The sequence below is a fragment of the Triticum aestivum genome, chromosome 7B (assembly GCF_018294505.1).
Source record: "Triticum aestivum cultivar Chinese Spring chromosome 7B, IWGSC CS RefSeq v2.1, whole genome shotgun sequence".
NCBI lineage: Eukaryota > Viridiplantae > Streptophyta > Magnoliopsida > Poales > Poaceae > Triticum > Triticum aestivum.
Window position 1 is genome coordinate 696,547,291 of NC_057813.1, and position 26,374 is coordinate 696,573,664.

The 26,374-nt window shown below is 46.4% G+C and overlaps 3 protein-coding genes across 3 annotated transcripts; 1 reads left to right on the forward strand and 2 right to left on the reverse strand.

Annotated features, from left to right (window-relative positions):
• Positions 1–614: 614 nt before the first annotated feature.
• LOC123161558 (uncharacterized) lies at positions 615–3,575 on the reverse strand. Its single transcript, XM_044579364.1, has 3 exons — positions 3,419–3,575; positions 935–1,801; positions 615–827 (listed from the first exon to the last, which is right to left on the reverse strand). The coding sequence occupies exons 1-3, from the start codon at positions 3,435–3,437 to the stop codon at positions 781–783; spliced, it is 933 nt and encodes a 310-aa protein (XP_044435299.1). The 5' UTR covers positions 3,438–3,575; the 3' UTR covers positions 615–780.
• Positions 3,576–7,112: 3,537 nt separating this feature from the next.
• On the forward strand, positions 7,113–9,303 carry LOC123162578 (putative F-box/LRR-repeat protein At5g02930). The gene is made up of 4 exons (XM_044580355.1): positions 7,113–8,053; positions 8,174–8,329; positions 8,428–8,623; positions 9,006–9,303. The coding sequence occupies exons 1-4, from the start codon at positions 7,127–7,129 to the stop codon at positions 9,065–9,067; spliced, it is 1,341 nt and encodes a 446-aa protein (XP_044436290.1). The 5' UTR covers positions 7,113–7,126; the 3' UTR covers positions 9,068–9,303.
• A 1,739-nt stretch (positions 9,304–11,042) lies between these two features.
• LOC123161433 (putative F-box/FBD/LRR-repeat protein At5g56810) lies at positions 11,043–13,462 on the reverse strand. The gene is made up of 3 exons (XM_044579267.1): positions 12,411–13,462; positions 12,011–12,193; positions 11,043–11,506 (listed from the first exon to the last, which is right to left on the reverse strand). Exons 1-3 carry the CDS (start codon positions 13,404–13,406, stop codon positions 11,201–11,203), a joined length of 1,485 nt encoding a protein of 494 aa, XP_044435202.1. The 5' UTR covers positions 13,407–13,462; the 3' UTR covers positions 11,043–11,200.
• Positions 13,463–26,374: the final 12,912 nt, after the last annotated feature.

The window sequence follows — 26,374 nt, forward strand, 5'->3', positions numbered from 1 at the left end:
TTTTCAGATAAGAACTTGGCAAAAGGTCCAGGAATCTGCCCATAAGGAGCATGCCTACCATAATACTCTCCCCCGCGATCAGACCGTACAACTTTGATTTTTGTGTTCAGTTGATTTTCAACCTCCGCTTTATAGACTTTGAATTTCTCCAAAGCTTCCGATCGGTCACGTATGGGATAAATATACCCATAGCGGGAAAAGTCATCTGTGAATGTAATGAATGAATCAAAACCATCTACAGACTTAACATTAAGGGGTCCACATATGTCAGTGTGAATTAATTCTAAAACCCTTGTGGCTCTAACTCTCCTTTCTTAATTGTTTTTGCAAATTTTCCTTTAATGCAGTCGACACATTTGTCTGCATCTGAGAAGTCTAATGGGAGGAGTATTTCATTTTTAACTAAGCGTTCCATTCTCCCCCTCGAAATGTGGCCCAAACGACAATGCCACAATTTCGAAGAATTACTACTCCTTTCCATTTCTTCTCAACATTAATTGCATCACTCACATGCATAACTGAATCATTATTAAGAGATAACATGTATAGTTGGCCTCGTCTAACACCGATGCCTACATTCTTATTACATTTGATCAAACAAATTGTTTCTTGCCAAAATGGCACTCATACATATCATCATCTAAACGAGAAACTGAAATCAAATTCCTACTTAAGGTAGGCACATAAATAACATTATTCAATCTAAGAGTGTGGCCAGTGTGTAGCTCCAACGTGAGAGATCCCACAGCTTCAACATCGGCCTCAACTCCGTTCGCAACCTTAAGCTTTCTTGTTCCTCCTCTTATGGTTTGGATCGTATCGAATCCCTGCATAGAGTTAGCAACGTGAGTGGTTGCCCCTGAATCAATCCACCATGACTTTATTGAAAAATCAACATAAAGTGATTCATCTACAAAAGTAATTTCATCAATACCTCTTTTGTTCATCCATTTTAGAAAGCCTGGGCAGTCCCTTTGATAGTGTCCCTCTTCTTTGCAGAAGTTACAAGCATTTTCTCCAGCAGTGGAGCTGCTAGGAGCAGAAGAAGAACCACCGGCTTCTTTACCCTTGAATGCCTTAGGGTTGAATGGCTTAGTGCCTTCTTTCTTGACTTGCCTTTTCTGAGGCTTAGGGAAACCTTGTCCGTCATGCTTTCTCTTGTTAGAGCCAACATGAAAGACATGGTCTTTCTTCTGCCTCATGATCCTTTCTTCCTCCTGGACGATCCTTGCGGTCATCTCAGAGAGTGGCCATTTTTCCTTTAGAGAGTTATAGTTGACCTTAAATTGTTCAAACTCTTCAGGAAGAGACTCAAGAATAATTATGACAAGAAGGGCTTCACTTAAAGAACACTCCAAAGCCTTAAGCTTGGTGAAAGCATTTACCACCCTCAATATGTGCTGCCTAACATTTCCGTCAATAGTGTATTTCTGAAGAAGTTTAGCAAAAAGCTCATGAGCATACACTTTGTCGGAGCCTTTAAATTGCTCCTCCATTTCAGTGAGGAAATCTTTAGCAGTATCTTTCTTAGGGAGTGCTTCAGAAATGTCCGGCGATATTGTCGCTTTCATGATGAGAAGCGCAATATGGTTGGACTTATTCCACTTTTCCATCTTAACATCATACTCCTTCTTGAGTTCTGCATACCCTGTGACACCTGCCACAGGTGCCACAGGTTTTTCTTCCCTCAAGGCATAGTCAAATTCATTACAACCCAAACATAATTCGACTTGGGACTTCCAACGAGGGAAGTTACTCCCCGTAAGTGGTTCGATCGTGTCGGACCGGAATGGAGCGGAAGCTGAAATCATCATAAAAGTTCATAAGTAAACTTGCATGATTATAAATTTACGTTGGTAAATAAACAAACATGCCAAGTATTTAATTTCAACTCCATGTCAAAACACCGTTGGGCAGAAAAAACATGGAATTAAAATATCATAGGGGATGACTCATAATAATAAAACAACGTTGGTCCGAATTAAAATTAGAGTCATTTCATTCTCAATTTAAACATCAACATAAAAGAAAATTATCATTATTTTGATGTCTAAAAAATTCATCATGCAAAACACATAATAAATCCTGAATAAAAAATCTCGTTGGTTCAATTTTACCCAGAATAATAATGTGTTCATTTATTTTTAGGCATTTTCTGTTTTAAACAGTGCAAAACATGAAAGATATTAACTTACAGTGCACTGGAAAACACAGAAAAATGCGACGGCCCAAAATACCCACAGTTATTCAATAGCCCAACCGAGCAGCGAAAAACCGTAATAAAAAAACGCGCTGGGCTAAGGCAACCCAGGCTGAAGCCCATGGCCGAAAATGGCCCATTAATGCCCGCCGGCCCGAGTCGGCACTCCGCGTCGCTGTGAGCCGTCCGATCGAATTGGACGGCCGGCGCGGCTTGCGGCCGGAACAAAAATGCCGACCGGCCTAACCCTAGTCTCACTTTCTCCCCTGACCCCCCGCGTTTAGCACTACAGAGAGCGACGGCGACATTCAACAGCGGCTCGAGGCGCGCCGGCCATGGCGGCGCGGCGGCTGCGCTCGCCGGAGGAGCGTGCAGCAGGATGAATCCCGCGCGCTCCCCCGTCGAACGTGGCCCCGGCGTCCGTGCTTCATGGCGCATCAAGGGAGGAGGGACGCCGGCCACCGCGACATGAGGGGCGACGGCGACGAGCTCGTCCATTCGAGTAGCGGCGGTGGCGGCTAGTAGACGTTCCGCGCGTCGCTCCGGTGGGAGGCGACGGCGTCGCGGCGTCTCCGCCCTCGCACTACGGTGGATGCAGTGCGGGCCCCGAAGGGAAAGGCGGCTACGCGGCGCATTAGGTGAGGATTCTCCTCATTCTTCTCCAATTCGTGTACATAGTGCGTGATTTGTGGTGAAAACACTCCTAATTTCAGAATTAGGGTTCTTTCGAATTGGGGAAAAATTCTAGGGTTCTTGAAGATGGGAGGGTTTGCTACTGTTGATCCCTCTGCCTTCTAATTTGTTTATCAAAAACCGGAATCAGTACTTAAACATGATTGATTCTAATTAACCGTGACATAACCATGAGCATTAATCTTTAACATGGGTTAATTAAAAGGAACTGACATTAACAGTAATGATCCGAAGCAAAATTAGTGTATCACATAATTATTTGCAGATGGCAATTGGCATGAACGTCAAATAGTAGCATGATCAAAGGGCTAAACTTGCAATCATGATCTTAAAAACCCTAAACCTGACTTTATCTAAAACTTGATGTTGATCTACAGATCAATAATGTAGGGACCTATTGCAATCAAAATTGGTGACTGATACCATTGTTGGAATAATTATGCATCTCTAGGATGCCATTAGCAGGAACAGATTGCATCTAGATCACCTAAAACATGAACAGAGAAGGGTTTAGAGGATCATTACGTGTCACGGCAGTGGACATGATCGCCTGCTTGGTGCAGGCTTGATGCAGAGGTGATGTAGTCGAGGTAGAAGTCCTCCTCAACGTCCTGATGCCCTCAGGACGCCACCGGCACTGCCCGGGGACGGGAGCGGCGGCTGGAGTAGGTCTTCCCGTCGCTGCAGCGCTCCCCCTGATCGGATGGGGTGAGAGAATATCGGGAGGGGAGTGAAACCGTATGAGAATTGTGATCACACAGGCTGCCAACCCTCTCCCGCTGGCGACGGGGGACCTAAATCATCAGTTGGTTTGGGTGCCCCCGATCAGGGCGCCTTAGTTGGGATAAAAACCTCACGTACGTTGGTGCGTGGGGCCTTTTCATTAACGTTATCTTTCTCTTTTTTTTGTGTTAAACTAATAGATCTAACTGGCCTGTTTAAGCCGTCAGATCAAAACCAACAGGCCTCTGTGGCGACAACGGAGAGGTGACCGAGGGCCTGCGTATCATGGGTGGCAAGGGCGGCGCTTATGCGGTCGGGGTGAGTGCCGGCGGGAAAGTTGAGCTCCTGCAGGAGAGCCCAGACGCGGCGCCAGCGGCGGGCAAGGACGCTGGTCGGAGCGGCGACGGGGGCGTCCCGGAGTTTGAGGAGGATGTGGATGAGGACGTCGTCGGGCAGCGCGCTGAGCAGGTCCTCGCCACCTCCAGCGTCGACGCCAGCGGCCTCGGAGAGCTTTGGCCGCCGATGCGCCGGCATGGGCTCCATGGAAAAAAGAGCAGAGGGATGCGGTGCCTCAGGTCATACCATTGCGCGGCGCCGGTGGCTGGGGATGGGAAAGGGAGTCGTGATCTGTAGGAGGCTGAACTCAGTCGATTTATTTTTTCCTGGACACTTGGGGGCTAGGGTTTTTTCCTGGACACTCGGGGATTGGGACTGTCGATTGCGATCGCACGGCCTCAACAATATTTCTCTCCCCGTAATACATGCACAAGAAATAATATTAGTCTCTTTTTCCTTTTCATTTTTCTGAGATGAAAAAAGAAAGAAAGAAAGCGAAAACCCAATTCAATGCCCAGGCTCATCTGCACCCGGTAAGAAAAAAAATCAAAACAATACAAAGAAGTTTTAAAAAAATCCATTTTTTTGTGTGATTGACAATTGTATGCGGGAGGTTCGCTTCAAATTTCAACTTATTTGGACACCCGAGCAGCTCTCAATAAAAAAAACAAATTGGGTCAGAACAGTGTGTGAACAGTAAACTTTTTTACAGATCCTGATTTTATCTTTTTTTACTGAGTTGCTCAGATGTCCAAATGAGTTGAAACTTGAAGCGCACCTCACGCATAAACTTATTTACCACACAAAAAATTAGAATTTTTGAAATTTTTAGTATTTTTTTTGAATTTTTTTTCGTCAGGGGTGTGCAGATGAGCTCGGGAGCAGAAACGCCGCACTCGAAAGAAAGGGACTAATGTTATTCTCTTTTTCAATGCCGAGAAACAATCGAGATTGATATAAACTGAAGTAACTGCACCAACAAATCCAGAAACACATGTACAGCACGTGAGAAACAACACGTACACTACCTAAGAAACGAATGTATTCGGCTTGGTGAAAGGGACCCAAGCTGGCCTAGTTAGAGGATTGTGTCCTAGGTTAGTTAATGGTGGTGCTATGTGTTTACAATATGCTGATGATACCCTTCTGTTTTTAGAGAATGATAGTAAGGCAGCTTTGAACCTGAAATGAGTCACTACCAAAAACTGAAATATTTCTGTGAGCCGAAAACCGACAGGGAAATAGGGAAAACCGACGGGAATATAGTTTCCTATCGGCCAACTGTCAGGAATGGCTGCTAGCCATAGCTTGATAGGGAAATGAGACCGACAGGAACTTTATCCATGTCGGTTTTACTAGTTTCTCTGGCAGTTTTGGCCCTACAGGGTTGTGTTGACAATCTTCATGCAGACATTCAGGGATGTTGCAGATGCATCCTCCGACATCCCCGTGGGCGTCCCAAGCAGGTTGGAGTGTCAAAGTTTCCTTGTAACATCTATGACTTGTGAAGATGGTTGTAGGAAATTGACTACATGTAACAAGAAAGCAAAACTAGCGGTAAAAATGTTTCGTAACTAGAGCCGCACACACGCGTGCGCACACACACAGACCCGGCCACCACTGTCATCCTGGTTCCTTCACCTCCATCGGCTCCTCTGACGGTGGTGGAAGGTAGGGGGCGTTGGGACCTTGTTTAGTGCATTTTCAAGAGTTTAGTATGTTAAATTAGGGTTTTTTGCGAGCTCAAATTTTATTTATTTCGGTTTTTCCCTATTGATGGCTTTACCAGGACAAGGCGACGACGTCACTCTTTTAGACATTGATGCAGAAAAATAGTAACATTTTGGTGTGTACATCGTAGCATTTTTTCGTTGTGGATTCTCTGACTTGGAAGAGCCAAGTGACCGGCTACAGTGTGCTGACTTTGTTGATTTCTTAGGCATTAGATTGGACATGAACAATCCAGATGAGGTGTTACAGAAGAGATTCAGTCCCAATGGTTAGATTTCATACAACAAATTTCTCTACTGTACTTTATACAATACATCGATGTAGACCAGTTATTTTCCATCTGACGCTTCAGAGAGCCAAGTTAGGCTACTTGTAGGCATCAATGTACCAACTCAGAGAATCTGCGTGATTTTGTTGAGAACTTATTTTCTGTGCCTTTGGCGCCAGCTATCCCAACTAGCGCTCATAACCTACGTTATGTGGACCGGTTCACCAATGCAATTTGGTGGCTTAGCTCGGGTTGCTCCCCTTGATCTCTCGTCGTTCCTATAAAAATGTTTTGATCTGTTGACTTGACTTGTTGACAAATGACTAGATATGTTGACCTTTTCAAAAATACATGAGTTTGAAAAAGGTTGTAAATTTCAAGAAGTTCATGAATTTGAGAAAAATCACGTATTTAAAAAAAATCACGAATATGAAATAGTTCATCAGTTCCGTATTTGAAAAACAAAATCGTGAATTTGAGGAAACAAGTTCAAAATTAGAAAAACTGAAAAAGTTCAGGTGCTTAAGAAAAAAAATCATAAATTGGAAAAGTTCCCGCATTTGAAAAAAAGTCATGACCGTGAAAAAAGTCCAGGAACTTTTTAGAAATTCTGAATTGAGAAAAGGCAAAGGAGAAAGAGAAACAGAGAAACACTGGTGAAAACACAAACCAGAGAAACCCAGCCGGAATGAACCAGGCGCCAAATAGGGTTAGGCTTCTTTTTTTGAGACATGGCTATTTTTTGTTGTTGTTGAGGTGTGTACATCGTAGCAGCCGTTAGCTCTATTTTAGCATGGGCCAAAGTTTTCTTGGATTTGTAGCCTAGGTCATGGCCTCAACAAGTGGAACCTACGGTTCACGGCCCACTTGGGAGTTGAGACGCTAAAACTGTTTGGTTCATAAGTCCTAGAATTTTTTTTAGTCCCAACTTATAAGTCACAAGTCCCTAAAAAGTACCTACCTGTTTGGTTCTTGGGACTTATAAATCCCTATAAGACCATATTATAACTATAAGTCTCTATAAGTCCCTCCTTGAGAGTCTTATTTCATAAGTCCCAAATGCCCACTTTAAGTCCCTATAAGTCCCTCCTGTTTGGTTTAGATGGGACTTATAGGGACTTTTTTAAGTCCCTAAGCCAATAAGTACCTATAAACAAACACCCTGACGCGGCTGTATGCTCATCTCATGCGGCGGCAGTGGGCGCCGTGATGACCTGGTCATGGCTACGGCCACCAGTTGCGGTGGAGCAGACCACCTAGGCGCGCTCCCGGACGAGATCCTCCAGCACACGCTGTCATTCCTGCCGTCGCGCGAGACCGTGCGCACCAGCCTGCTCGCCCGCCGCTGGCGCCACCAGTCGAAGTCCGCGCCGGCCCTGCGGATCACCGGCTTCGAGCCCTTCGAGACCGCCCGTCAGATTAATGACTTCGTCAACCACCTCATCGCCCTCCGCAATCGGACGCCTCTCCACGCGTGCGAGATCCCCGCCTACAAGGAGTACGAGGACGACGGCGAGCCGCACCATGACAACAGCGACCGCGACGAGCCCTTCCGGTACACCGATCTGTGGATCCGGTACGCCATGTCGTGCCATGTCCGGCTGCTTCGACTCAGCAACCATGACCCCGATGATCTAGACGCCCAACACGAGTCTATGTATATACAGCGTGTTCTGCTGCTGGCTCCCATCGCCTCGCGCCATCTGACCACGTTGGAGCTCGACGGCGTGGCGTTCTGGAGAGAATACCCTCTGGATTTATCGAGCTGTCCCAACCTGGAGACCGCCAAGATGAACCGATGCTCCTCACTGATTGACGTCAATATATCGTCACGATCTGTGCGATGTCTTTGTATCACGCACTACCATTTTTATAGCTATCAGGAGAAACCTCGTGCTCTCATTTATGTCCCAAGCCTCGTCTACTTAGAGCTGACCGGCGGCCGTGGCCTGGTTCCTTCGTTTGAGAGCATGCCTCTGTTGCAAACAGCATGTATCAAGTTTGACTGGACTTCAACTAGGGAAGACAACAATGATGGTTTCTTGCTTCTTGGACGCCTGTCAGATGCCACTAATCTAGAACTCATATCCGAGCCTCAAGCGGTATGTTTTTCACATTGTATATATCCACCGAACCTCAAGTTCTCATTTGACATACGTACATACTATGGTTGTTGAAGCGGCATGTTATTGAACCTACATACTATGGTTGTGCTTGCCCAGCTTTCTTTCAGGAAAGATTTAATGCGGTGCACTGCATTTAGCAAGCTCAAAACCTTGTCACTCAATGATTGGTGTGTAGAGCCTGATTTTGGTCCACTACTCCACTTTCTCCAGAGGTCACCAAGTCTCGAGAAGCTCTGCCTCCGACTATCTAAGGTATATTTGTATGAATGATTTTTAAGTATAACTTGTTTTGACTTTTGACCTATTGAAGTTGCTTTTGCTTTGTTGAACCATTTTGGTAAATTCTACAGCCAGATGAACATGCTAAAGAAACAGACGGAAGCTATGTTTCAACTGAACCATTTTTGGCATCGAAGCATCTTAGGGTTGTCAATATCAGATGTCAGGCAAATGATGAGCGAGTTCACAAAATTTTGAAGGTCATGGTTGCCTATGGAGTACCTCATGAGCAAATCAACGTCAAGGAAGGAAATTGGTCTTCTGAGGGTAAGTCAAACTATAAGTCTTTCTACATTTCGAAGTTTTACATTCCCATCCCTTGTATTTTTGAAGTTTAGCTATGTTCTTTGAAATAATTGGACAGCTAAATGTGTTAATGATATGAACCATGAAAAAAGGGTCTTCTGACAGTATGACAAATTACTAGTCTCGGTGATTTTTTTTTAAATTTAGCAGTCCCATATATATTTATTAAATTTATCAATTTATACTTTTCAAGCTAATTGAACTACCAAGTACGTAAAACACAAGACAAAACTTGATATCTGTTTTCTGTTGTTAAAGTCATGACGTTCTTCTTGCTTCACAACATAAAAATCAAGTGGGGCACTAGTCTTACTAATTCCACTTTCCTTTTAAACTTCCACAGGATCATATGCAGATTCCGAGCAGTCAGACTATTCATATTCAGATACGGATGAGTCGGATTAACATTTGGAACGTTGCTATGAATTTAATTTTCTGCTTCGTCAAAGTACCTTTAGCAAAATTTTCAGTCCTCGAGTTAAGACCTTCTCAATTCAATCCACAAAAGTAGAAACATGGGCGCAAATGGGATTTGGTTAGGTGTTGAACATGAAGCTATCTTATTTGCTTTGTAAATTTGGTTCATGGCATATATATGTCCGTTTAATTTTCAGGAACATGTTATGATGTTTTGTGTTACATACCGGGTGTTTCATTTATTCACTACCCATGCTGGTTGGCTTCTGCTAATGGATGGCATGCCTACTAGGCTACTATCCTCATGGAGGTGCATGTCAGGTAATAATGTACTTGAGGACTAATGTTCCGAACATTGGCTCGATGAGTCCCTGTGTTATGTTTTGAATTTTCGCTGCACAGTTTGAATCATCAGCTACACTGCAAAGCAGTTGAGGCTTGCAAAGTGCAAGACTGATATCGCTGGGGACATGGTTCACATTACAACCACCCGAATTTGCACTTATGGCATGTGTTTGCCATAGGCCCTAGCGTGTTAATTTGTGTCTTAGAACGTAGCCGCACTTTGGGATTGTGTTTATCATAGTTATAACTTCGGCGTGTTGGTTAGTGCCTTAAAGTGAAGTATAACTCTTACATTGGTTGTGGTATTTGAACCAGATGAGTTGGTGCAGGCATGCTAAAAAGATGAAAAAGATAATTCAATGACCCCATCTCTAAAAGTTCTCTAGACCGGAAATATGTGTGAATTTTGACCGTAGGACTGCATCTTATCACTTGCACCGGCTAAGAGAAACAGTTTACTTTCTTGAGAGCTAATTTTGCATACACACTCACACACCACCTACATGAAGAAGTCGCAGCACATGCCTTGCTGTCAACAAACCCACAGAGAGAATAGTTGCTTCGGTGTGACACTCTCTCGCCCTAACTCCATGGAGCGAAAATTGAGAAGTTGGCAGGCGTCCAAGTTGCAAAACGGAGGAATTGGAGAAGCTGGCCTTTCCCGGATATGTAAAAATGAGGAGCAAGAGTTGCGCAATATGACAACTAAATGCTACCGCCAAGTGAGTATAACATACCTGTTTGTCTAATTGCTCTCTCTGCTCGTCCTTTCTCTTATGATCTGAGTGACTCATGCTCCCTACCTTGTGTGCCGTGTCCGACAGTTGCTGTCAGTTTACCATTTTGCGCCGTTCCCTTCCATCTAGGACCCACTGCTTCGCCACGTCAATGCAACCTCGACGAGACTCGGTTGACTATTCCGGTCAATATGGAGCCCATCGTTGAGGCCATAATTTCCATTCTGCCACTCCCATGTAGGCCCACCAATATTAACGAGACCCATTTGACCATGTTGGCCAATGTGTGGGCCCTCCGTTGAGGCCATAATTTCCAATTACATCCACAACGAGATAGAGAGCATTGTCAACTCTGCAACCTATGAAACTCTCTCATTAACCTACTTGCATCACAGAGGCTAATCGTAATCCTACACTCTCCCGGATCTGAATATAAACCTGTAGCACAAGCTTAAATGAAGGCGGGACGAGAATCAAGCTGCAAATGCAGCAAAACAAGTATACAACTTACCATAATTATGTGCTCTGTTGGATGTCACCTCTGCAGCAAAACCACAAATATGTTATGGCTAAACAATCTTCCAGTATCATTTCCATTAAACAGACGGCCAACCATTAAAAGAGTGCTGAAAACACGAAAATATGTGACAGGCTAAAACAAAAGGCTTGGAAACCAAATCTTGAAAACCAAACTGCTTATTACTGGACACCAGACACCCCCTTTTATCTAAAAATTACTGGACACCAGAAGAAACAAGGTGCAGAAGAGAAGCACATGATGCCAAAGATCACAGTCCAATCCTGATCATCGTTGGAAGTAGGATTGTACAAGTTACATCAGCCTCACAAATGCTGAAAAAGTCTTAAACAAGTTACTCGTATAGTTCAGTCTCACGGACACTGAAAACAAGTTCTAGAATTAAACAAGTTACAAAAGTTCAGTCTCAGAGATAGTGGACACAAGTTACCCAAGTTCAGTCTCACAAAAGTAGGCTCCGCTGAACCGACAACCCCACTACAAAGCGATAAAGTTGGTGCCCTAGTCAAATGAACAAGCTTTTCCATGCTGCAGGAATTTCATACATATTCCTGGCCTAGAGAAGCTTAATAGCTGCTGGCGAAGCTCTTTGGCGTTGCTTTCAGTCATTGAAACACGAAAATTTACTGTCATCCTCTTTAGCACTGTTGTCCAGTTGAATAACCTTTTCACAAAAGCGAGTTCATGTTCAGTTCCTCTCAGGCCACTGATTACTACTTCTTCGAGGCAATGGAGGACGAGTTCCTCTGTTTCCCAGTTTGATGGCTCGGCACAAATGCAACCTGATTGGCATGCAGAAGCGAGTGCCTGAAACAAGAGGCATATCAGCTAGAGATAAGAAAGATGAAACTAAGAAATAATTACACAGCATGGATACTCTTAAATATGTCCAAAACAAAATTTACAAAATAAAATAAAACAGATAAATTAATTTGGATCCAGCATATTGCAGAAAGTATAATTGCTCTATGCATATAAGAAATCATACAATCAACATTATTATAAATCTTACACAAACTGTCATATATTGTGCAATCGTCAACCTGTACAAAAGAAGTTATTTATTATTTCTGAAAAGATCAAAGGAGGGTCCAATTTCTTTGCTGAAAATAAGAGCCCATCAGTTTATTTTGGCATTTCCAACAGACTGGTAATCTTTTCTACTAACAAAACTTACTACAAAGCCACGAACCCAAGTAGTAGTATGTTAATTCGTCAAGCTTGATAAGCAACACGTCAGTATCTAACCCTGATCAACAAGAGTAGGCCAACTCGTCACTAGGATTTGCCACAAACTAAGAATAGTGTTACCTCGTGTTCGCTCGGCAGGTCGACAAGTCTAATCTCGAGCTCTCTTACGCCACTAGACATACTGAGAACATGGAATGAGCTGGCTCCAAAGGAATGACTACATGCCACTACATTTAGTGTCAAGCTGGTAATGTTAGGAAAGTTTGTCATCTCCTCCATCAAGAATCGGCCGTTGACTTGAAGCTGTTGGATCACATGAGGTCATATAAGGATAGCGACAGAAACATCTCATTTTCAATTTTGTGTGCATTGATGTGAATTTTCAATTTTGTACGTTTTCTTAGATATTCCAAATAACATATTCTTAATTAAGTTTAACACCAAGTTTTCTTATAATCTCTATTGGCTTGCTAGAATGCATGTTACAATAATCGCATAACTCAAATAAGAATAAACTCACCGGTGCATAGACAAGGTAGAGAACAAGTCTCCTGATGTGGTCAAAGCGCTGCAGAAGCATCAAGCAATGACGATTATGTGCAGAAAATACATATTGTCCATATACAATTAAATATTGCGTTGTCAGCTGTTGGAGATGTGCCATCTCGCCAAGCTGGACAGAGCTAGGATCATAAGAACTCTTCCAATCAAGTGTCACCAGCTGAGGGGCTGAGATGTTTGCAATGTGTTGACTCCGATTGAGAGCATCAGTGAAGCAACCCCGTACTGCTAAGTCCTTCAGAGCCAGTGCAACGACATTGAGCTGGTGCAAGCCAGGGAGACCACTCAGCACCAATTCTAGGAGAGACTCTGAGTGGATTGTGAACTTGTCCAGACCCTTGACACTGCTGACGACAAGCCGCTGCAAAGATGGACACCGTGATGAGGAGACGACATCACTGATGCTACACGGACCGTGCAGATGGATGCTAATCAGCACCAGCTCGGCGAGCCGGGTAAATATGCCGGAAGGCGGCAGGGTGAGGCCGATAGAATCTAGATCAAGCACGACCTTGGTTGCGTTCTGAAAGCAAGGCAGCTTCAAAGGAGAGGCGGCCGAGGTCTCGTCCATGGTCCCCCTGTTCCTGAAATCTAGGACACCGGAGAGGCGACAGGCGTCGATGGGGAGCCATGCCGCGACGGATTCGGGGGTGGCCTTGATGGCGGCAACGGAGAGAAGGCTGATGGCCGGCGCATCATGGGCGGCGAGGGCGGCGCGTATGCCGTCAGAGTCAGTGCCATCGGGGAAATGGAGCTCCGGCAGGAGAGCCCAGACGCGGCGCCAGCGGCGGGCAAGGACGCTGGTCCGAGCGGCGACGGGGGCGTCCTGGAGCTTGAGGAGGATGTGGATGAGGAGGTCGTCCGGCAGCGCGCTGAGCCGGTCGTCGCCACCTCCAGCGGAGACACCGGCGGCGTCGGAGAGGTTTGGCCGCCGATGCGCCGGCATGGGCTGCATGGAAACAAGAGCAGAGGGATATGCGGTGCCGGTGGCTGGGGATGGGGAAGGGAGTCGTGATCTGATGGAGGCTGAACTCAGTCGATTTTTTTCTTTTTCGTGGGGACTTGGGGCTAGGGTTTTCATGGGATCGGGGATTGGGACCGTCGATTGTGATCTCACGGCCTCAACAATATTTCTCTCCCCGTAATACATGCACAAGAAACAATATTAGTCTCTTTTTATTTTCTCTTTTTTTAGATAAAAAAGAAAGAAAGAAAGAGACTAATATTAGTAGTCTCTTTTTCAATGCCAAGAAAAAAAAATCAAGATTGAACTAAACATAAATAAGTGCACCAACAAAATCCAGAAACACATGTACACCGCACATCAGAAACACATGTACACTACAGAAGAAACGAATGTACTCACCTTGGTGAAAGGGACCCTTCCCAAGGTGGGGGCCTACTTAGAGGATTGTGTGCTGGCTTGGTTATTGGTGGTGCTACGTGTTTACAATATGTTGATGATACCATTCTGTTTTTAGAGAATAACAGTAAGGCAAATTTGAACTCGAAATAAGTATTAATCTGTTTTGAACAAGTTTTAGGAGTGAGAGGAGTTAAGTTTTTTCTATATATTTTCCAGTGTGCGGTCAGTAAGTTTTCCATTAAATACTTGGGAAACCACTACACTGAGGACTTACAATTTCTGATTGATAAAATCCTAACTAGGATTGCTCGATGGAGAGGCAAGCTTCTTATTTTGGAAAGATTACTCTTAGGAAGTGTTATTAGCTAGAGGTTGAGCAAACCAGCCCTCCCTCCTAGGGTTCCCGCGCCGCCACCGGCTCCCTCGCGCGGAGCCGCTGTCGCGGCCGGAGCCCGCCCTCGCCGCTAGCCCTCTCCAACTCCTCCACCCCTCCCCCTCCCTCACACGTACCCCTCGCGTCGCCTCCCCGAGCGAGGCGACCGGGGGCTCCTTCCCCGTTCCCCTCCAGCGCTCCCCCCTCGCTCCTCCCTTCTCCCGCCGCCACCAGCGAGCGCCACTGGGCCTTGCCCGCATGGTGCTGGCAACGGCGGGCATGCCCTTTCCTGCACGCGGCCTAGCCTGCTCGGACGGTGGTGGCTAGCGGAGGTGCCTTTCGCCCGGCATCGGTGTGGCCTGGCGGCGGTGGTGTCGCAGACCACGGTGGCCCTCGACGCGACGGTGCGGCCGTTGGCCGTAGGGCAGCGCGGTGGTGCTGGTGGCTGGCGGCGCCAGCCCAGCCCAGATCTGCACTAGTAGAAAAAGGACCATTTGTCCCGGTCTAGAGGGCCTTTAGTCCCGGTTCTGGACTAAAGGGTCGGTACTAAAGCCCCCCCCCCCCCTTTAGTCTCGTTTTTTAATTTTTTTTTCCCGATTTTCAATTTAACCTCTAACCTATAATCACCCCTCATCATTCCAAATCATCTAACTTCCCGGCGGGTCACTCATCCTCTCACTACTCCAGCATGAGCACGCTTAACTTTCGGGTTCTATCCCCCCTCATTTCCAAGTCTGCACTTGTTGTTTTCCTGCCAATAGTAAGATGTCAATCCTATTAACCCTCAGGAGTTTAGCTTGAGCATGAAGTCACACATTTCACTGTTTGAGTTTGAAACTAGTATTTAATAAACAATAATTATTTAGTAACACTAATATTTCTTGAATAAGTAGTTTAACCATTGTTTGACCGCGGTTTGACCAGATTTGACCAAAATTCAAAAAAACTGAAATAATTATTTAGTAACACTAATATTCTTGAATATTTATTTAGTAACACTAATACTTCATGAATAAGTAGTTTGGCCATAGTTTGACCAGATTTAACCAAAATTCAAAAAAATTGAAATCTGAGCATAACTTCTTTTCCTTTTAGAATTTGAGGATTCTAAAAATATGCAAATCAAATGTGGATTTTCGTGCTAAATTTTTTGATATATTATACTTTTTTCCGACATCGTATGCAAAGTTATAGCCATTTTTACTTTTTTCATAACACTTTTTTGTAAAACATGTCCAAATTTAAGTTTTTTAATTTTCCTAACTTGTAGATGTAGTATTATAACTACATCTCGAAGGATTTTATTTTCTGGAGTTTTTATCATTTTCTTTTGTTTTTTTCAAAACTGAAATGGCGATACACGAGGGGGTGGTGGTGTAGAGTTTGAGACACGAACCGGGACTAAAAGGCATCGCACCCTTTAGTCCTGGTTTGTGTCTCAAACCGGGACTAAAGGTCTAATCTTTAGTCACCTTTAGTCCCGGTTTGAGATATGAATCGGGACTAAAGGGCAGCGCAACCTTTAGTCCCGGTTCGTGTCTCAAACCGGGACTTAAGGTCTCATTTGAACTGGAACTAATGCCTTTAGCCACAGGAACCGATACTAATGCTCACATTAGTCCCGGTTCGTAATGCAACCGGGACTAATGTGTATATTGAGCTGTGACCAAAGCCATGTTTTCTACTAGTGTTGGGCCCTTTTGGGCCCATCTAGGTTGGGGCGGGCCAGTGGCTCGGAGTTCGGCGGTCTGCAGGTGGTGAGGACTTCGTCGGTCGGCGAGTTGCGGCGTGGTGACAGGACTATCCGGGTCGAAGTGGGCCCGACCTGGCCATCGGGGCCTGGCAAGTCCTTGTCGCCACGCCCGTCGGCTCCGCTGCGGCGGTGGAGGCTGTCCCCTCCCTCTGGTCGAGTTGTGGTTGCTCCCGTGGTCGGTGTCTCCTTTCCCTCTCCAGGTCTCGTGTTGGCAGCTCCAGAGAGACGGCGATGGTGGTCCGGTAACCGTGGTGGTGCATTTCGAAGTGCCTGGGGTGGTGGTAGTTGTGGATCGGGAGAAATCCTTGTTGGCTTGTTCGGCAGCGACGCGGTGACGCCTGCGGGCGCTGTCGGACCTTCCTGAGGGGTGTCGGGTATCCCTTCCCCACTATCCCTGCGTACCGAGGGAAACCCTAGAACTTGTTCGAGCAACAGCGGCGGTGTCATCTCATCCCTTCTTGAAGGTGTTGCTTGCACTACTAGGGAAAAGCCTAGCAGCAGCGCGGGTTTTGGCCCTCTCAGTAGCGCGGGTACCGGCGCTACTAATAAGGCGCTACAGCTAACGTATAGCAGTAGCGCCTGTTGACCCACGCTACTGCTACTGATGAATGGTTGTAGCGCTCTTCGGAAAACGGCGCTACTGATATTATCTGCAGCGCTTTTCAGCAGGAAGCACTACTGGTAAGTCGGCGCTACTGCTAAATTTCCCCCCCTCGCTACTACTAGTTTTATTAGTTTTTTTCCTGCATATTTGTTTTTTATTTGTTTTGTATTTGAATAGGCTTTATACAATAATCTTTAGCATATCATCCACATACAAATGTAATCATAGCATATACATACAATTAGTCTCATCAAATCATGTCATCATCATAATCATCATCCAACACAAAGTGGTCTCTCGTCATCAATCTCGAAAATAGCGATACAAGTCTCGGTTACTTGCAAATACATCGTCATCCATCTAAACAATGGTATACGCAAGAATAGCTATCACTTTGAGTACATGAGTTTGTATCCCTCTCTCGCATTAGCGTGAACCTAAACTAAGTACTGCATGTCGCTCGGAAACCGAAAACCGGTACACCTGGGCCTGACACTCCGGCCACTTGTCGTATATATACTCCTGGCGTACCACTTCTTCGCCATCTATGATCTATGCACCTGCATCGTCACATGAGTCGATGATATGCAACATATATAGTTGAGCAACAGAAAGAGACAGACATGGCAAAAATAGAAACAACATATCATAAGCATAAATAACAAGGTTCATCGTACCCAAAATGACCTAACTAGAGTGATTTTCGCTAGTCGAGGAGGAGGACGGTTTAATTACATCACAAATAAAGTTTCACCGTGCATAACTCAAAGTTTTGTCATAAAAGAAAGTATGGACTAAACGGACACATTGTCATATATCGACAATCACTCCATCATGTCATGCCATCCATCCATGTCAGGGAGATAGTCATCGAGCTTAGTGAAAGGCTTCATGTAGAGACGCTGAGAGGCTATCCATGTTCGGACGTCTTCCCGCAACATTTGTCCTTCTGCATGGAACATCCCTGTTTTTCTGACGACCTCATTCATGATGATTTGGGCAAGTTCACGCTGGATGTTATAGAACTCAGCTCGAAGTCGATGATCCTCGATATCTCCTATGTCCTTTGCCCATTGCAGAATATGGGCATCGCTAGATCTAGGTGCCATGTGAAGGTTCTGGTGATCCCGTCTGTACTCCAGCATGTGGTGTAGGACATAGAATCCATCATTAAGAGAATCGTTCGGTTGCTGGATGCAGCAGAAGTCGGTCTTATGGCTGAAGGCGGCCCTGCCGCCCCTTCTCTTCTTGTCCCTAACCTCTCCACCCCTTGCTTGGTAGTAAAACATAGCACTGTCGAGAACATCTTTGATGTGGGTGTAATCCTTTTTGTGAATGTTCTTCGACGAGTCCAAGTAAAGAGCGTGGGAGAATCGGGGGTAGAGGATGTGAGGACGGCGCGCCCGCCGCTGCGCAAAATAAGTACACCTCAAATTAATTAGCCTCCACCGTGCAAATGAATTATTGAAATCGAAGAAAGGATAGCAACGCGGATGACTTACACGGGATGATAAGGCACGAGAATTGCCTCCTTGTCCTTATTGACGAGCATGAAACTGACGATGTAATCCCTCGCGTATTCACGCTGCTCTGCACAGACTCCCAAGAAGCCCTCATGCATGTAGTACGGGTCAGCGACATAGATATGACGTATCTGCTCAACCCCAATTATGTAGTTCATGTGCAAGGCATAAAGGAGGACAAACGTAAAATCCAGCTTCTTCACGTGAAACATGTCGAATATGTAATCGAATCGGAGGAAGAACTTATCCGCGGGGAAGCCGTCGACGTACGACATTTGCCGCGGAACGTTAACCACGTAGAGTGGGTATCCTAGATCTTTCGAGGCGATGAGGCCTTTCTCTACCCGCAGCACATCATCATGAAGTCTCCTTAGATCGCCGAATCTGGCCCATAGCGTTGTTTCAGGTAGGATTGGTCGACCGGGGATATGCCATTTATCAGCATCGGGGATATCTACACAGTCCTGAAGCCGAGGCTGCTGAGGCGGCTGGATCATAGAATCAGCTTTTTTGCCTTTCCTCGCTCTCTTCCTAGGCTTCTTTACCACCGGATGATCGTCAATAATACGTTGAGACACTAATTCAGGCACCGACTCATGATGCTCAAACCCTAAGGAGGCGCCAGTATAGACATACTGTTCAGCGCCATCGTCATCCTCATCCTCATCCATGGCGACGTCATCAGCGACTAATGGAGCCACCTGCTTACCCCGTCCGCTATCACCCAACCCGACACCCGACGCTAATTGGGTAGGTGGGGTGTTGATGTTCATACCTTGCTGAGGCTGCGTGCTCGTGGGTGTGCTCCCGGCCGCCTCCAGACGAAGCAGACTCTTTAGCCACAATAGGACCCACCCATTGCAACAATCACCAAGCCGCCGCGGGGTCTCGTCGTCATCCCCCACTAGTATTAGAGGAGGCAAATTCTCGTGACCCGGTTTGACACTGGCCACGGAAACCTTGAAGACGTTCGGGGGGGATCGACCGGCTGTGGAACAATGGTTCCTTCGGCTCCATTATCGTCCCCTTCCCCACGTCCACCTTCTGTTCACCGATGGTGTACAATATGGTGCACGGGGTTTCGTCGGCCTGCAAAGAAAAGTCTGTGACGTGAGACATCCGAAAGGCAACGAAAACGGGAGATTATACATTTATGTTGAAGGGGGCCGGTGTGGCAGATACCGTGAGGGCGTCGAGCTCAGCCAAAGAGGAGGCACCACCGAGCACGTCCGGTGTGGGAGCCGGTGCGGGAGCCGATGCGGGAGCAGGTGCGGGAGCAGGTGCGGGAGCCGGTGCGGGAGCAGGTGCGGGAGCCGGTGCGGGAGCAGGTGCGGGAGCCGGTGCGGGAGCAGATGCGGCCAAGAAGTCAGCAAGGGGAAAGTCCTCTGCATTTTTTTCTGGATTTTGCCTTGTCCAAGTGTAAACGCCCGTCACCAAGGAAGTAGATATATCTGCAATCGTCTGTTTTGCGGCAGCTATCGCTGTTGCGAATGTCTGAGATGATTTCTTCTCAACCGCAATCTCAACCTTCTTGTCGATGCTTTCTTCAGTTAACCTCCGTCTTTCCTTTTTCTCCTCCGTGGTCTCACGGTAGTACTTCTTCCACGTGGCGCCATCTCTGACACCGTGCACGCGTCCATACGACGGTCGAGTATCCACCGGTTGTTGTTTCAATATGTTCAACGCCCGGTTGAAAGGAGTGTCCCACTTGGGCCTCGCCAATGCCTCAGACGGCGAGTCGCTTTCGGCCGCAATCCGGTGCTGCTCTCTCTGCAAAAGGCACAAGGATCGTTTACAAATATGACTAACATGTGCAGTCGAATTGATCAGAAACTAAAATTACCAGCAGTCTCATGAACTCTGTAATGACCGGTGTTGTCTCGTAAACCTTCTTCACTGGGTCCCAACGGTGTCGGGCCCTCAGGACGTCACGCTCCCGCGGGACGGTGAAATCCGCCAAGGGGTCTGGGATGCCCAGACTCGCGGCTTCAGCGTCCTCCTTGGCCCATTTGGACCTCTTTCCGCCGTAACCACGGCTTCCGAGGTAGTGGGTCCCAATGTTCCTCTTTTGAAGCCCCTTCATGTACTTAGACTTTTATTTGGCAGCTTCGGCCTCGCAAGCCTCCTTGAATATTTGAAACCGCTCTTCCGTGATTGTCGGACTATCCTTTACAATCTCGGAGTAGGGTTCCCCGTCGTTGATCTTTGCTTTCACTTTATTTTTCCAGGCGGCCAACGCGTTGCTAAACTTGGTCATGGCGTGTTTGTTTATCTTCTTCATTGCCGGGTCCTTGTCTGGATCTTCATAATCCTTCTCATTCCGGCCCGGGAACAAGAATATCTGGTGAAACTTCTTTAGGAGGGAGCTCCTCATATTTTCTATCTTCTTTAGATTCTCATCGTTGATGGTGGCGGTTGTCCGTATGATGCAGCCTATTTGATTGCCGTAGCACGCGCGCGCTTCTTCGGGCGCCTTTGGCTCAAAATTGCCGTCGTCCACCGCCGTGACCACCAGTCTAGTAGTCCTGAGTTTGTTAGGAACCCGTTGCCTCTTTGCTTTTGGTTCTACACCGGCTCCGCTCCTCGAGGCAGCATCGGTCTCAGCACCGGTCTCGATGCCGGTCTGAATCTCAGCGCCGGTCTCAGTCTCAGCACCGGTCTGCGTGTCGGTCTCAGCACCGGTCTGCGTGTTGGTCTCAGTCCCAGATGCCACCGGTGGGCCTAGCAACAACATCTGTTGATCGTCGGTAAGGCTAAAAAATTCGTCTGCCGCCCGGTAGGCGTCGTCGCAATCACCAGAACCCTGTCCTTCATCGTTGCTAGCCATGTTTCCTATGATTAAATCTAGTCAATTAATTCTAGACCTAATAAAATGAATAATGACATAAAAAAGGACTATTGTTTTGCAGGAATGTTGACTCCTTCCTGGTGCGGCAAATCCCGGGCACTCGATATGTCCTAGTTTGTAGCACAAGTCATGCCGAAATTCACGGGAAATTTTGGCATGACCTTTGCTAAAAAGTGGACAAATCGAGAACCTGAAATTTGCCAGAACAGAAATGAATCAACATTCCGGCAAAACATAGGCCACTCAGCATCATTCCCTGGAAACAACAAAGCCACTTGGGCACAATCGAACAACTTCAATGAAAAGATATAACATGACCACTTCAATGAAAAATAAAATTTGCCTAAATTCTTTTCCTTGAAAAATAGTGGTCTTTTCAAAAATCAAAAACCTTTGCCAATCTACTTAACCTAGCTTGTTAATCCAACGAACCTAATTAACCTACCTATTTAACCTAGTTAGTTAATCTAGTTTACCTAGATAATTAACCCTAATTAAACTAGTTAACGCAGCTAGTTCTCTGTCAAAGCCTAAAATAAATTTTTGCACTAATTAACCTGGATAATTAACCTAATTAAACTAGTTAACCTGACTAGTTCTCTGTCAAAGCCCTAACTAAGTTTTTGCACTAACCTAGATAATTAACCTAATTAAACTAGTTAACCTAACTACTTCTCTGTCAAAGCCCTAACTAAATTTTTGCCCTAACCTATATAATTAACCTAATTAAACTGGCTAACCTATGCATGAGAGAGAGAGAGGAGGGGTGGGGGCTTACAGATGATGGCTCCGGTGGTGGCGACGGAGGCAGTGGTGGCGAGGGAGGCAGGGGCGTCTCCGGTGACGGCGAGGGAGGCAGGGGCGTCTCCGGTGACGGCGAGGGAGGCAGGGGCGTCTCCAGTGACGGCGAGGAAGGTGGCGTCGACGGCGGCTCCTGTGGCGTTGACGAGGCCGCGCGGCTCCGTGGCGTTGGGGGCGGCTCCGGTGTCGTCGACGGCGCACGGCTCTGGTGGCGTCGACATCGGCGGCGAAGTGGGGCGACGGTGAATAGGGGAGACGGCGGCACGCGGGGTGGGTTGAGGGATTTGGGGGAGAAGTGGCCGGGGGAAACGGTTTTTTGGTTAAGTCAAACTTAGCGGTAGCGCGTTTTGCAAAACGCGCTATCGCTAAGATAGCTATAGCGGTTTTTGCAAAACGCGCTGCTGCTATAGCTATGTAAATTTCTTCCTTTTTTAATTTCCTTTTCTGTTTCTATAGCGGGGGTCTAGGACACGCGCTGCAGCTACGTTAGCTATAGCGCCTCTTACAAACACACGCGGCTGCTATGCCTTCCTCCGATTTTTCGCTTTTTCGTTTATTTTGCTTTACATTTTATTTTTTCCTTTCTCCTTTTTCTATTTCTTTCATTTTCATTTACTTTTCTATTTGTTTTTCATCTTATTTTATTTCCGTTAGTAGTAGGGCTCTTCCCTGGAAACGCGCTGCTAATTATGCCCTAGCGGTAGCGCATTTCTTCTAAGCCCGCTACTGTTATGCGTAGCCTATCATTCTGCTAATGGGAATATTAGTAGTAGCGCTTTCGCATCTACCAGCGCTACTGCTAAGTTTGTATCTGTAGCGCGGTTTCTCTTAAATCGCTACTGCTATATAGCACTAGAGTGCTTTTTTGACCCGCGCTGTTGCTAAATTTCTGTGTATAAGATTTTTCCTAGTAGTGTTGGTGCGCAACGCTTCGGGATGCTGGGTGCATGGTGGTAATTCTTCGGAGGATACAGTGGTTGTCAGTCTTCCTTTCTTCGTTGATCTGCTGATGTGTGCATTTATTTCTCTTTCTTTTTCTTATTTTTCCTTTGGGCTTATCTGTGTTGCGGCCCCAGCGAGCTGGTTGTATCGGATGTTTGCTTTATCTGTATCTATACCAATATAAAAAGACCCAAATGGACAGATCCAAACCATCTCGACCATCAAATTATGTTATCTAAAGGTTCAAATCGCTCCAATGTTGAGCACCAAAAATGTTTAACGCTCTAATTACCCACCACTGCCATTGGTTATAAACACGTTTTGACTCAACGCTATCCCTTGAAACCTGCCATGTAATTAATATCCTACCATTCCCATGAAAAAGTAATTGATATCTTACCAAATACCAATGTGCGACAGATATATCTTACCTAATATAACGTGCAACTAATATTCTACCTAATATAAACGTGCATTGCACGTACATTATTACTAGTAATATAAAGCGGGGGGAAACTCTTTATCATCGAAAGGTTACTCTTATTAAGTCATATCTAGCTTGCAAGATATGAACATTTGCTTGATTGCATCTTGGGTTAAGAGATACATAGCGGGGGAAGGATCCCTCTGGAGGAGGGAAGTACATAGCAACCATAATACTAGGAACCCTAGTATCCTGTGCCATCATGACAACAAACCTTCTCAGTTTTGCAAGAGCTTTATGTGGGCTTTACAAGCAGTTATAGTAGGATATAAGTGGGTTATTGGTAGTGCTGAACTTATTACGTTTCGCGAGGATATTTGGCATGGTAATGCTCCATTAGTCACCCAGTTTTGGATATATTGCCTGGTCAATGAAAGGAATACAACTATTTCTAAGTTGTGGGATGGACACGAGCTCAAGTGCACCTTCAGGAGAACCTTTTTTGATGAGCTGATAGTGCAATGGTTTGATCTAGTCAACATTCAAGCTCACTAATTTTTGTCATGAGGATGACTCTTTGATTGGGCAGTAGGAGTCTAAGGGTGTGTATCCTATCATGTCTGTTGTGACTTGTGGTAATCTTAGGAAACGTGGGCTAGCCAAACCACTTGAATGTTTTCATAAACCGTTTTTAGGTTGTGTGAGAGACTCAACTACTTGATTTCAGTCTCTTTGAGACTGAGTAGTACCAATGTGTTTCCCATACTAGATGAACACTTGTCGTCGTCCTATGACATGTTTCTCACAAGAACACAGGGAAGAACTGAAAAACTAAAATGACTGCCATACTTAACAAACAGCCAAAAAAAGAACGTAAGTTGGTGTAATAATTTTTTTTCTTTTTTGCATTTTTTGGCGGCTGTTATTGCACAAGCAGATAGTGCCGGCTAGAATTCTGTTTGGAGATTAACGCCATCTTGTGATTTTTGAGATCATTTGTTGGTAGAATAATTCATCTATTCTTGATTTCTAGCAGCACCGATCTCTGCTTGTTAAGTGAACATGTTACAGCAGGCATGCAGAATCCATGTGTGGCTGAACACCAAGTGGAATGCTTGCTTAGGGCATTTCTTACCAATCCCTATACCGGGTTAGAGAACCCTGTTTTAATCCTCTAACCGGGACCTAGCAGAACCCCTGAAACCGTTAGTGGAGGAAAGTTTATCCTCCATCGCTTATATATCCCACCCCTGTATTTACTCCACCGCTCGGCGGTGGAGTAAAAAATCTTGGCCTCCTGCGCCTCTCCTCCTCCCCCGCCGCCCCCAATCCCCACCTCCGGCGTGGCCCCCCTCCCCCTCCCGCAGTCCAAATGGCCGAATGTCATGGCCACCGCTCCCCACCGCCCATCTGCGGGCCGCGGCGCGGATCCCCTTCGCCACGAGCGTGCCTCCTCGTCCTCAAGCCGATGCCGCCTCGCTGATGCGCCCCCCTGCCGCCGCATCTCCGGCTTCCCTGACCACCCTCTGCCGCGGCAGCCGAAGAGGAAGTATTTCGGCTGTTGGGGAACGTAGCAGAAATTCAAAATTTTCCTACGTGTCACCAAGATCTATCTATGGAGAAACCAACAACGAGAGGAAGGAGAGTGCATCTACATACCCTTGTAGATCGCTAAGCGGAAGCGTTCAAGAGAACGGGGTTAAAGGAGTCGTACTCGTCGTGATCCAAATCACCGGAGATCCTAGTGCCGAACGGACGGCACCTCCGCGTTCAACACACGTACAGCCCGGTAACGTCTCCCATGCCTTGATCCAGCAAGGAGAGAGGGAGAGGTTGAGGAAGACTCCGTCCATCAGCAGCACAACGGCGTGGTGGTGATGGAGGAGCGTGGCAATCCTGCAGGGCTTCGCCAAGCACCGCGGGAGAGGAGGAGTAAGAGAGGTAGGGCTGCGCCAATAGAGGAAGAAACTCATGTATTGGGCAGCCCCCACAACTCAACTATTTATAGGGGAAGGGGAGGGGGCTGCGCCCCCTCTAGGGTTCCCTCCCCAGGGGTGGCGGCAGCCCCAGATGCCATCTGGGTGGCGGCCAGAGGGGGAGAGGGGGGAGGCGCACCCAGGGTGGGCCTTAAGGCTCGTCTGCCCTAGGGTTTGCCCCCCTTCCCACTCTTCCTGCACCTTGGGCCCCTTGTGGGGGGCGCACCAACCCACCTGGGGCTGGTCCCCTCCCACACTTGGCCCATGCAGCCCTCCGGAGTTGGTGGCCCCACTTGGTGGACCCCCGGGACCCTCCCGGTGGTCCCGGTACGTTACCAAAAAAAACCAAAACTTTTCCGGTGACCAAAACAGGACTTCCCATATATAAATCTTTACCTCCGGACCATTCCGGAACTTCTTGTGACGTCCGGGATCTCATCCGGGACTCCAAACAACATTCGGTAACCACATACAAACTTCCTTTATAACCCTAGCGTCATCGAACCTTAAGTGTGTAGACCCTACGGGTTCGGGAACCATGCAGACATGACCGAGACGTTCTCTGGTCAATAACCAACAGCGGGATCTGGATACCCATGTTGGCTCCCACATGTTCCACAATGATCTCATCGGATGAACCACGATGTCAAGACCTCAATTGATCCCGTATACAATTCCCTTTGTCTAGCGGTATTGTACTTGCCCGAGATTCGATCGTCGGTATGCCGATACCTTGTTCAATCTCGTTACCGGCAAGTCTCTTTACTCGTTCCGTAACACATCATCCCGTGATCAACCCCTTGGTCACATTGTGCACATTATGATGATGTCATACCGAGTGGGCCCAGAGATACCTCTCCATCACACGGAGTGACAAATCCCAGTCTCGATTCGTGACAACCCAACAGACACTTTTGGAGATACCTGTAGTGCACCTTTATAGTCACCCAGTTACGTTGTGACATTTGGTACACCCAAAGCATTCCTACGGTATCCGGGAGTTGCACAATCTCATGGTCTAAGGAAATGATACTTGACATTAGAAAAGCTTTAGCATACGAACTATGATCTTTGTGCTAGGCTTAGGATTGGGTCTTGTCCATCACATCATTCTTCTAATGATGTGATCCCGTTATCAACGACATCCAATGTCCATGGTCAGGAAACCATAACCATCTATTGATCAACGAGCTAGTTAACTAGAGGATTACTAGGGACATAGTGTTGTCTATGTACCCACACATGTATCTGAGTTTCCTATCAATAAAATTATAGCATGGGTAATAAACGATTATCATGAACAAGGAAATATA

Bases quoted from the DNA above. Each gene is read 5' to 3' on its own strand.
- LOC123161558 (XM_044579364.1), bottom strand. The intron at 828-934 runs GTATTGATGAAA...AACTCTATGCAG, and splicing joins AAAATGGATGAACAAAAGAG to GGATTCGATACGATCCAAAC.
- LOC123162578 (XM_044580355.1), top strand. From the start codon at position 7,127: ATGCTCATCTCATGCGGCGGCAGTGGGCGCCGTGATGACCTGGTCATG. The intron at 8,054-8,173 runs GTATGTTTTTCA...GTGCTTGCCCAG, and splicing joins TCATATCCGAGCCTCAAGCG to CTTTCTTTCAGGAAAGATTT. The intron at 8,330-8,427 runs GTATATTTGTAT...TAAATTCTACAG, and splicing joins TCTGCCTCCGACTATCTAAG to CCAGATGAACATGCTAAAGA.
- LOC123161433 (XM_044579267.1), bottom strand. From the start codon at position 13,406: ATGCAGCCCATGCCGGCGCATCGGCGGCCAAACCTCTCCGACGCCGCC. The intron at 12,194-12,410 runs GTGAGTTTATTC...GTGATCCAACAG, and splicing joins TCTACCTTGTCTATGCACCG to CTTCAAGTCAACGGCCGATT. The intron at 11,507-12,010 runs GTAACACTATTC...CTCTTGTTTCAG, and splicing joins ACCTGCCGAGCGAACACGAG to GCACTCGCTTCTGCATGCCA.